This window comes from Myxocyprinus asiaticus, chromosome 2 (genome assembly GCF_019703515.2).
Source record: "Myxocyprinus asiaticus isolate MX2 ecotype Aquarium Trade chromosome 2, UBuf_Myxa_2, whole genome shotgun sequence".
Classification (NCBI taxonomy): domain Eukaryota; kingdom Metazoa; phylum Chordata; class Actinopteri; order Cypriniformes; family Catostomidae; genus Myxocyprinus; species Myxocyprinus asiaticus.
In genome coordinates this window covers 26,664,251-26,676,323 of record NC_059345.1, presented here as the reverse complement: position 1 = coordinate 26,676,323, position 12,073 = coordinate 26,664,251, and the positions used below count along the sequence as shown (strand labels likewise).

Genomic DNA, 12,073 nt, shown 5'->3' with positions numbered 1-12,073 from the left:
AGTGTTCCCACTACTTCACTACATCTGCTGCCTGTTGCTCACTGTCCAGCTATAGTTTATCGGTTATTAGTCATAATGACCACAAACAAATCATTTTAATATTTTTAGACTGTTTGTATGAGCTCCCTGACAACAGAATACAACAATGTTACAATTTAACACATGGTCAACTGAAAAGGTCAAGTGAGATGGACATCCCTACCCCACCACAAAAGTCATTGTAAAGTATATTGATTAATTACGGTGGGCCATGGATGAGTCATATTTGACTCCAATTAGTTTTATAGACAGATATTTCTACATGGCCAATACAAAGAGGTTTAAGTCAAAGCAAATTTATTCAGATTAAAAAATATATTATACATGTTGTTGATTTGCTAATAATATCAAATGAATAAAAATATGCAAATGATTTAGCTAAATATTAACCCTAAATTAACCCCTTTTTCCAAGATCAAACTAAGCCAGAGACTTTAAACCAGATATCTGTATAAAGTTTAGGCCCAGTGGTTCAACTTACCACCAGCATTAATCATCTGTCATTTAAAATAGTAATTTCCTGTAGCACTTCACAACTGTTTTTTTTTTATTTTATTTTTTTTAACATTGCACAAGGGCTTTCTAGACAAAAAAACTATAAGAGAAAACCAGACTCTCATATTATGACAGTTCTGAGATGCAGAAGAGATCATTGATCCAGAATATGGATTCCAGACAACTCAAACCTGTTGGGGACTTTGTCACCGTGAACATCGCAACCAAATATCACATTGGCTTAATTGAGAAACTTGAAGTGATGCACTGGGGGCAGTTTTCTAGTGGGAGAGGAAGACAAAGAGAAACCCAAATATAAAATAAACTAAATTAAACTAAAATGCTATAAAATGGTACCCCAGCCTCACAAAGCTGGGGATATGCATATTTCTTATTAATGGTTTTCTTAACTGTTGGAGAACCATAGCCTTAGTTTGATTGTGTAGTCCTATAATAACTTTATGTAAACTCTCTCCCTATTTAAATTCCATATTCTCTGTTCATCTTTTTATGCCCTTTGAATTGAAACTTCTCACTGTCCCTAAATTTGGATGACATTCAAATATCTGACACCCATTTCCTTCAAACAGAAATGTTTTTCTTTTTAGCATGATTGCCAGTTAGTTTAGAGCATTTTTCATTCTCTAGCTTAATGCATGTAAATAAAAACAACAACAGATTTTTTTCAATTATTTTATTATGTTATGTATTTTTTCTATATGTTTTTATATTTTTTTGTTAATAAGGTCTCTAACATAAGGTCATCATTTATTCCTCACTTACCATGTGTGGAAAACTCGAGTTACAGGAAGAAATGGTTGCATTCTTTCTCATTTCAGAGCAGGGTCTGTATAAAATTGTACATCATTTGAAGCCATCTAGTTGTCTTATATATGTTGTTCCTTTAAGACTTTTCAAGGAAGTTATTGGGACTTTAGGCCCTTCTTTATTGTCTAGTAAATGGCTCGCTTGTGTCAGGATGTGTTCCAGAGGAGTTAAAGACTGCAATAGTTCAACCGCTTCTGAAGAAGCCCTCATTAGACCCTTCAGTTACAAACAACTATAGACCAATCTCAAAATTACTTTTCATCTCTAAAATAATAGAAAAAACTGAAGCTAAACAACTGTTGGAGGTAGTGAAGGATAAAAATATTTTTTTAAAATTGTAGTCAGGTTTAAAAAAAAAAAAAAAAAAAATATATATATATATATATATATATATATATATATATATATATATATATATATATATATATATATATCACACTAGAGAAACTGCCCTTCTTATGGTGACAAATGACGTATTGATGGTGGAAGATGCTGGATAATGCTCCATTTTTTGTTGTTTAATTTAACTGCAGCATTTGATAATTCAGTTTTATTTGATACATTGAAGAGATGGGTGGGAATATCTGGGGTGGCTTTAGACTGGTTTGTTTCCTACTTGACGAATATGAAATTTGTAGTGTCTGTTGTGATGAGATGTCCTCCACTTCAAAAAATTAACTGTGGTGTCCCGCAAGGATCCCTGTTAGGGCCAATATTGTTTTCACTATACATGCTGCCACTTGGTTCTCTGTTTTGAAAATACAACTTTAATTTTCATTGCTATGCAGATGACCTGCAATTGTATTTGTCATTGAATCCTAAGTACCTGAATATTTAGCAGAACTTTTAAGACCTTATGAAATGGTTGGACTTCTCAGATCTTCTTGTCATGAACTGTTGTCTATTCCAAGATCCAGATAAAAACTAAAGGTGATAGAGCGTTTGTAGTGAATGCCCCATGATTATGGAAGAGCCTGTCCTGGGATATTAGATCTGCTGAATCTGTGACTGCTTTTAAGTCTCATTTTAAAAACTAATTTTTACAGACTTGCTTTTATTATTATGTGAATGTGTTGTGTTTTACTGCATGTGTTGCTTTAATTAATATGCAAATATGTTGGGTTTTACTGTATGTGTTTTTGATTTTATGTTTTATGAAGCACCTTGTGCTTAATCGCAATAAGGTGCTATATAAATAAAATTATTATATATTATGTATAATTTATTATGTATTATTCTGTGAGAATACTTTTGGTTGAGTAACATCATCAGCTTTCTCAGTTTTACCCTCCCAGGGGCAGGGAGTGAGAGTTTTTGAATATTGCATAAAAGCATACAGTCTCCTAAAATGTGGTTTGGATTGGATTCTTTTCCAGACTTTTCTTGGTTGCCTATGGTTACAATGACACTAAGCTAATTGAATCCCCATGTTCATTCATACAACTGGGAAATGGAGTGAATGTTTCCTTTGAGAGCTGTGAGTCCAATTTTCCATTCACATCTAGAAGCTACCAAGTTTACTGGAGCCGAGGCACAGTTGACATGACAACATGACAGTTATAATGATTTGGAAGAGGCTAAAAGTAAAACATTACTGTAACACTCTTACAATAAGGATATTAATTATATAATCAATGATAGTAGGCTACCATTTATAGTAGAATTACATTTAGATAATTATATTAGTGTGAGAAATGAAGTGTAAATTCACTTGTGTGTACAGAGAGAATTACTCTTTGTCAATCATCAGTTAGAAGAGACATTTAACATGGGGTGCTTGTATGCAAGGCAGACACATGAAAACTAAGGCATGCAAAACAACAGTAAACTTAAAGCATGACATCATAGTTTCAGAGTATACAGACTTTATGGCATGTGCATTTTTATTTTGACACTTAATTGTCTGGTTCTTTAAAGTTCTCACTCACTTTACAGTTAGTTGCTAAGGCGACAGATGTTGTATTCCAGTCAAGTGTGGGTGAGTACTTTAACATTCTGGGCTGCATTTTATTTATTTATTTATTTATTTTGTATATGCCCTGTTGCATATACATGCTACTCTGCAGTCAGGCAGTCTTTCTTTTCACATTCAGTCTGTACCTCTGTATTCCCTAAGCACTTTGTGGCTTGAATGCAATGCTCATACCAGGGATACTTAATGTGACTTGGAACAGAGTTCCAAGTTATTTTATCTTTTTTTTCCAGCTTTCCCATGTCTCTTGTCCTTCTGTCTCTAGACGCCTAGCTATTATTTGTACTTTAGAATGTAGTTTTCTTTATGAGCATGTGCGATGGAATGTGTTGTCTGTAGACCCAAATATGGTGATGTGATGTGTCATTTTTCCCAAAGGTGAGTCAAGGGCTGTTCTTAATGTTCTTAATTGCTCCAGTTGAGAAACCTATTTTTATAGTCTTTATGGATCCCAAACAGCAACAGTGATAAGGGGATGGATTAAGTCAACATTTATTTTAAGCACATAGATGTTACAGGAATATGTCGGGTCCAATACAAGTTAAGCTCAATCAACAGTTTTTGTGGCATAATGTTGATTAACACAAAAAATACTTTTGATTACCCCTTCAGGTTACAGCTAGTTACAGTAAGGTGCTTACAATGGAAGTGATATAACTTTACACAGATAGGGTTAGTAAGCGATTTTATCACTCTAAAATCTTGTTAACATGTATGATGCACTTTGTATTTTAGCATTTATGGACTGGCCCCTTTCACTTTCATGTTAAGTGACTTACTGTAATCAATATTTCAGGTCAAAATATTTTTTGTGGAAATCAACATTATACCAGATATGCTGTTTATTGAGCTCAACTTGGCCTGGAATATTCCTTTAAGTCCTGTTGGTGGCATTAGTAAACTGTGGAAGTGGGAATGTTAAGGAATCTTTGTAACTGTGTGCTGCTCTTGTGGGACAGTGATTGTTTGAAATAATTGTTAATTCAAGACTACAGAAGAGAATTGGCTGTTTTATTTGTTCAGATGATTTCATTATGTTTTTCTTGTTTTAAACCTCACTTATTTACTTGATTGTGCATCTAGTCTGGCAAAAGTACACACATTACAATCTGAATGTGAGAGTTTTCTTAAAGGAAGAAGCTTTCATGAAGCTTTAATGACTGAGGTGCCATAAAGACCATTCAAAACTGTCAGTGACTGCCCACTTAGACTAAACATACTGTATGGCTTAACTGTCCAACAGACAGTCCAGTAAAAAGCAAACAAAAAGACAGAGACAGAGGTTTGTGTAAAAGAGGGGTAGAGGGGAACTGAAAAGGCAGACAAAGATGACTTCATAACTTCCGTTTGTGAGTATATGCGTGCCAAAAGGGGAGGTCTCAAGACCTTTAAATAGCAGCAGAAACACTCTAAGCTGCTCTGTGTTTGCACAGCATTGGAAGAACACACAACGACAAGCTAAATATTTTCAAGAAGCTCTACACAAGGAAAACTTCTTTCAGGTAACTTTGTATGCTTGTGCTGCCTCTTACTGCAAATGAACTCAAACTTATTAGAGCCTTTTGATAATTAATGTAGAATGAATAAACCATTTATAGTTTTAAAGTTTTGGTAACATTAAGCTCAAGGGGCTGATTACGCATAGTTACACTTAATATAATATATCATATAATACATATTGCATGTGTTAAGCACATATTTTGGTCTAAACAGCATGGGCAGAACTGAATACGCTGTGTTTGAAATGTAATTATTATTATTCATTTGCTGACATGAGTAACAGATAGACGCATAGCACAATGCTATGAGCCTTTCAAATTGGGTGAACAGTTTATTTTTATTATGTCTTTGTCTAAATTATGTCTAAAACTATATCATGTATTGTAGTGACCTGTAGATGAACATGTGAGGCATGAATAAGTGAGTCAAGTTAGACAAACAGAGACTGCATGGTACTGGGTTTGAACAGTGGGTGTTGTGTCTAGTACATGGGTGGGAATGCCCGCCCTTCAAACAAGCACTTTGGCATTCCACAAGGGAAAATTAAGAAACAACAGGTTTTTTTTTTAAGGACTTTGAAACATGCTGTTGTAGTTCCGGAGCAATATGCCAGTCTGCTAAGGTGTACTTCATTTAAAGGAATAGTTCACCATAAAATGAAAATTCTCTCATCATTTTCTGCAGAACACAAACAATGATTTTTAGAAGAATATCTCATCTCTGTAGATCCATACAATACAAATGAATGGTGACCAAAACTTTGAAGCTCCAAAAAGCACATAAATGCAGCACAAAAGTAATCCATATGACTCCAGTGGTTAAATCCATGTCTTCTGAAGCGATCCAAACAGTTTTGGTTGAGAACAGACAAAAAAATACAACTCCTTTTTTACCATAAATCTCGACATCAGCCGCTTTGCGAAAGCATCAAGTACTAGGAATTGCAATCAAGCTTGAAATAATGATCATTCCTAGAGACTGCAATGGCAAGATGAACAGTGAAAAAGGATATATTTTGGTCTATTTTCAATTAAAATTGATTAGATAGTTTAAGGAGACATGGATTAAACCAGTGGAGTCATGTGGATTATTTTTATTCTGCCTTTGTGTGTTTTTTGGAGCTTCATGGTTTTGGTCACCATTCACTTGCATTGGGAGAATTTAAATTTTTGGGTGAACTATTCCTTTAACACCTATATAAGTTATCTTCACACAACAATGCACAACACTCTTCAGATTTAAATAGAAATTTAAGCTGAAATGCAGAAATGCTCTTTAAAGAATATTCTTCAAAAAGTCTTCACTTATCATTTCTCATTTAGATTAACACAGCTGACATGTCTCTTCTCTTCTTCACTAGTCAGAATGCAGTACCTGATTATGCTGGTCTTTGCCCTTTGTGGGACAAGCTTGTGCAGCCGGCTTCAGGAACAACAGACAGATTTTGGGCTGCGGTTGTTCTCTGAAGCCGTCCAGTCTTCACCGGACAGAAACCTGGCTCTCTCTCCCTTTGGCATCTCCTCAGTGCTAGGCATGGCTCAACTGGGTGCCTATGGCAGCACCCTTCAAATGCTCACCTCCCAGATGGGCTACTCATTGCAAGGTAGCTGGATAAAAACAATCCTGTATATTTAATTAAAAATTAACTGATAATATGTTCTGGGACCGCTTTGAAGAATCATTATTCAAATAATACAATTTCAATTAAGCAAAACCATTTAAAAATCTAGCTTATTTATCCAGTATATGTATAATTTATATTTATATTTATATTTTTGTTTTTCTAATGTAAGGTATAAAGAAGGTATAAAGTTGTTTTTCTAAACTCTCTCTTTTATAGCTCGAGGAATGCCAAAGCTACAGAGGCTTCTCCAGAGAGATCTGGCCAGTGAAGAGGGAGTGGAGGTGGCCAGTGGTGTCATGGTAGACAGGAAGGTAGTCTTGGAAAAGGTCTTTAGGCGTAGCCTGGCCAAAGCTTTCCAGAGCATCCCGCACCAAATAGACTTCAGCAAGTCAGAGAATGCGCGGAGGGTGATCGACTCCTGGACATCTGATCACACTGCAGGTAAGCAATTGTGTGTGGGCCACTGATTCAAATTAAAGTTACTGCTATTTTGGGCTTTCCTGAAGCTCACTCAACATACACTCTTTCAAAGATGCCTAACTTGGTTTCACTTCTTAGGAATGATTCCTAACTTCCTTCCATCTGATGCTCTGAGTGAGCAGACACGCTTAGTCCTCTTGAATGCTCTCTACTTCCATGGGCTCTGGAAGACACCATTTGACCCTAAACTGACTATGGAACAGCTCTTTCACAGAGTCAATGGCAGTGCTGTATCTGTTCCAATGATGAGAATGACTCAAAAATTAAACTATGGTGAGAGTCAAGAATTTGTTTAAAGTAATTGATAAATGGATTTATGTTTGGCAAAATGTTCGGTAAATGTTAATGTTCAGTATTTGATTAAATCTAGCAATTGTCTTATGCTTTCTGGTGTATTCATGTCCCGTAAAAGGTTATTATGAACTTTTACCTCCATCTAGGTGACTTTGTGACTGAGGACGGTGTGGACTATGATGTCATTGAGGTACCTTATGAGGGGGAGTCACTTAGCATGCTTCTGGTGATGCCATTTGAGAGGGATGTGCCTCTGTTTGCTTTGAACAAAGAGCTGAGCAGCAGCAGGATTAACCAATGGAGAAAAGAGATGAGAAAGGTTAACAAACAACTGGCTATTCCAAGGTAATAGTGAAAAGATTTTAAATTATTTACATGAATGTATTTTGATTTGATATTGTGTTAAACATGTAAGACAGAGAAAGTCTAATGTATTTGCTTGTAATTGTGATATATTCAGGTTCTCCGTGGATTCAAACATTGACCTGAAGTCCACACTAAGCAAAATGGGTCTTGGAGACATCTTTAGCCAGAGCAAAGCTGATTTCTCACGTATTACCAGTGAGTTTGAAAATCATCAAGTGTTTTTAGTTTTAAGGAATAAGTGTTAATGAATTCACTTTTTCAGATTTGGTGGATTTGATATAGTTGTATCTCTGTCTTTTTGTCCTCTTAGCTGAGGAGCCTTTATGTGTATCCAAGATCCTTCACAGAGTAAAAATTGAGGTAAATGAAGAAGGAACCAAAGGCTCATCTGCCACAGGTACAGACAATAATGACTGAAAAAACCTACAAAAGACATTCTATAGCATTAACAGTTATAATAATGAATTCAAAACATAGTTTAAATGTCATTTTTCTGTGGTTTCACAGCGGCTGTCATCTACTCTCGCATGGCTGTAGAACAGATCACACTGGATCGGCCATTCTATTTCCTCATTCAGCACAAACCAACTGGTCAGTTTTGCTTTCAGTCACTTTAAAGTTAAGCTCAATCGACAGCATTTGTTGCATAATGTGGATTACCACAAAAAAATATTTCCACTTGACCCTCGTTATCCCAAAATAATAATAATAATAATAATAAATTAATAAAAATCCCAGTTACAGTAAGGGATTTACAGTGGAAGTGAATGGGGCCAGTCCATAAACATTATAATACACACTGTTTCAAAAGCACAACCAAAATATGTAAACATTATACTGTATGTGAAAACTTAATTTTAGTGATTTTAGTGCAAAGATATATCCAATATTACAACTTAAACACTATAATCTAGTAAACGCTGTAATGCTGATAAATCAAACTTAAATCAATCTATCATTTTATTTTTGTTAAGGCATTTATACAACTCAAAATGACAATTGAAACAACCTAGCATAATATTTTTTTCTTTTTTTAAATGACTGAAAAGGAATAAGCTTCTCACCTCTCTAATTTTACATTCTTTATATCTCTCTTTAAATATTTCCATTTACAGTCCATTTCACAACTCATAAGAGACAAAAAAAGTAAAAAATAAAACAGCAATCTGGCTATATAAAATGAATCATTTAACTACACCCAAACAAATAAACTATTTTGATCAAACTTAGCAAAGTGTAAATTTTGCTTTAACTACTTAATTTCAATATACAAATACAAACATATATAAATAAACAGTATAAATAATGCAATGTACTTATCAACCCATTCTTTCATACTTTTTCAACACTTCAAGGCTACACATTCTCTTAAATGTATTAATTGTTTGTTTTTTTTTGTTTTTTTTATCTTTTTCCATAACTCCACTCATTTTATTGAGGTACATCTACTTTTTCAAATCAATCCGAACTCTACTCTTCTTAAATATACATATTTCTATAAGTTATAATGACTCTCTCTCATAAAAAAACACTTTTTGGTAGTAAACAATTGTGTGTTTTATAAATAAACACTCCACAACAAGTCCACAAGATCTTTAAATTTCAAAATCTGTCATTTTACTAATAAATTATTTGATGGTTCTCTATAAATACTTCTAGTAATTATTCTTATTGCTTTCTTTTGGAGCATAAAAATGTATATGTTTTTTAAATGTTACCCTAAACTGCAACAATATGTGATAAAGACCATTTCAAGAATGTAAAAACAAAACAAAAACAAAAACAAAAGGAATTAGAACGGTCCAAATGCATTTCCGGTTCCTTTCAAGAAAATCTCTTTTTCAAGGTAAGTCAGTCCACGCTCTTGGGCAGTTTGGGCAGCTATTTTTCTATGTAAACAAGCATCATGAAAGTGCAGCTCCTATCTATCTGAATGGGGAAAGACCGAAATGTAAAAAATAGTTGGTCAAGATTACGATAAATGAACATATTTCAAATAAGAATTTAAATCTGACAACACTGTGTGGCAGGGTGAGTAAGAGATGTACACAGTGGGTGTGGCATCAGGCCTCGGAGAGGCATTCATTTAAAATCTCCAAAACAAAGGGGAATCTGGGGCCTTCGCGGTGGAAAGGGCTATGTGAAGGAAGAGTAGTGAAGACAGGGGAAGGTCCAGGTGATAGTGGGTGGGATCTTGGTGACTGCCACGAGCTCCCCTCCTTGGTCTGAGGCACGTAGGTCGGCAGCTTCACTCAAGTGGCATCCTGGCCCATCGGCCGCGACGCGTGCTCCAATCCCTGGCATCGCATCTAACTCGCATCTAACCGGGGTTCCAGGGTGTGGGTCCGGCGACGCATCTAACTCGCACAGGACCCTCCCTGCTCCGTTCCTGGACCTGTGAAGATGCCAGCAGGTAGAGAGCGGTCTCCCGAGGAGAGGCGCTCTCGGTGTTTAAAGGCAATGGATATGAGGCTCTTTACTGGGTTTAGATGAGCCTCGTCACATGCTGCCAAACGGAAAAATGTCACCATGGGCGACAATGATCCACAGGAGAGTCGTGTCGTTCCGTCACAACTGGTATAATAAATTCTGTGTCTTTAACTCAGATTACACTAAAAAATTAATTTTTACAATCTTGTATAGCTAATGCACATGCACGTTCTCACGTTGATTGACAGGCGATTTCTGTATCTAAAAGGTGATTGGCTCTTTCACCAGTAAGGCGGGACTTCCTTTCTACATCTGTTGACCATTGGCTGCCATTGGGCATTCCAATTTTTCCCATTCATTTTTATAGAAGTGGCCCATCTCTGCTAAATAGTCTCTATTTTGACACGAAGGAGATGTTCATGGAACAGTGACATCACTTGACATCACCAACGAACAGTCCTTGAAATGGTCTTGAAATCATGTTAACATAATGTTTACGTCTTGTGTTTGAAACAGTGTGTATTTTAATGTTTATTGTCTGGCCCTATTCACTTCCATTGTAAGTGCTTTACTGTAACTGATTCTTGCGATTAATTTTTGTGGTTATAAACACTGTGCCACAAATGGTGTTAATTGAGCTTAAATTGATTTGAACCCGGAACATTCCTTTAATGTGGATCAACAGCTCATCATTAATTTTCATGTTGTCATTCTGCTCCTGTAATATTCATATCCCTAACTTTACAGGTGCACTGTTATTCACGGGTCAAGTTAACCAACCTCACGAATATTAACTGACCACATTTGTGCCTGAAGTAACCGGCCGAGCAAATGGACCAAGGAAACTGCCAACAGATTGGCAGACAACATACTACTGAAGACAAGAGATGCTTTGATTTATATTCTTACTGTAAATGAAATGAAAAAATGAAAACCCCTGTATGTCATTTGTTTATTGGCTAAAAGTTCCAAACTTCTATAAATAATGTACTAACAAGGTTACACAAACAAGGTCAGTGCTATAGTGGAGGACAGTTATCGGCTCTAAAAGGAAAACATGACTGGATGAAGGCCAGCATATGTTTGATGGATTAGAAACACATTTTATTTAACATAAATTTAAAGCTGCAGAACAGGGATGAGTGATTTTACATGCACTTACAATTTGAAGAAAATTGTATTTTATAGGGAGAAAATGTTTGATGATTGAGTTTCATTTTATGTTTATTATGCTTATATTTTTTTAAAAGTTGTATTTTACAGTATTTATCTTAATTTATTGTTGGAGGTCATATTTTCCTAAAGATTGTTCATTGTATCTTTTGCTTGTTTCCCTTTATAATAAAAGAGTCAAACGCGTTTACTTTTTTATGAAATTACTTTGAAGCTAGCGACATCTTGTGTTCAAACTTTGGAAAGTCATACAATTTAACACAAAGCTTGCAGAAATAACAGTACTTTATAAACTTCATTCAATACGTAGTTGATGAAAATCAACTCTTTGATGAAAATATGCTTACCACGAGCTGGAACCTTTTCTTGTTGTTTGATGATGGTGATAATGAAAGACCAAATTGAACTGTAGAAGTCAAGGCTATCACTGACGATTCCAGGGTTAAAGGAATATTCCGGGTTAAATACAAGTTAAGCTCAGTCGACAGCATTTGTGGCATACTGTTGATTACCACAAAAATAAATTTGACTTTCCCCTCCTTTAAAAAATAAATAAAATAAATAAATAAATAAATAAATCGAGATTACAGTGAGGCACTTACAATGAAAGTGAATAAGACCCATTTCTGGAGGGTTTAAAAGGCAGACATTTGAAGTTTATAATTCGATAAAAGCACTTGTATTAATTCTACTATTAAAACTCATGTATTATTTGAGCTGTAAAGTTGTTTTAATCGTCATTTTACAGTCATTTTAGGGTTTGTTGACAATGTATCGTCATGGCAACAAATAGGTAAAATTGGCTATAACTTTACACAGAAAAGGTTAGCAAAAAGTTAGTATTTTAACGTTTATGGATTGGCCCCATTCAC

The 12,073-nt window shown here is 35.2% G+C and overlaps 1 protein-coding gene across 2 annotated transcripts; it reads left to right on the top strand.

The window, feature by feature from the left end:
- The first annotated feature begins 4,678 nt into the window (after positions 1-4,678).
- Positions 4,679-11,387, top strand: LOC127412875 (plasminogen activator inhibitor 1-like). 2 transcript variants are annotated; one of them, XM_051649569.1, is made up of 9 exons: positions 4,679-4,836; positions 6,195-6,437; positions 6,675-6,899; positions 7,017-7,211; positions 7,379-7,577; positions 7,693-7,793; positions 7,909-7,995; positions 8,106-8,189; positions 10,776-11,387. In XM_051649569.1, the coding sequence occupies exons 2-9, from the start codon at positions 6,200-6,202 to the stop codon at positions 10,820-10,822; spliced, it is 1,176 nt and encodes a 391-aa protein (XP_051505529.1). In that variant the 5' UTR covers positions 4,679-4,836; positions 6,195-6,199; the 3' UTR covers positions 10,823-11,387. The 2 variants fall into 2 exon arrangements, with proteins under 2 accessions (XP_051505529.1, XP_051505536.1); XM_051649576.1 differs by having other exon boundaries at positions 4,746-4,836; positions 6,199-6,437.
- The last annotated feature ends 686 nt before the right edge of the window (positions 11,388-12,073 follow it).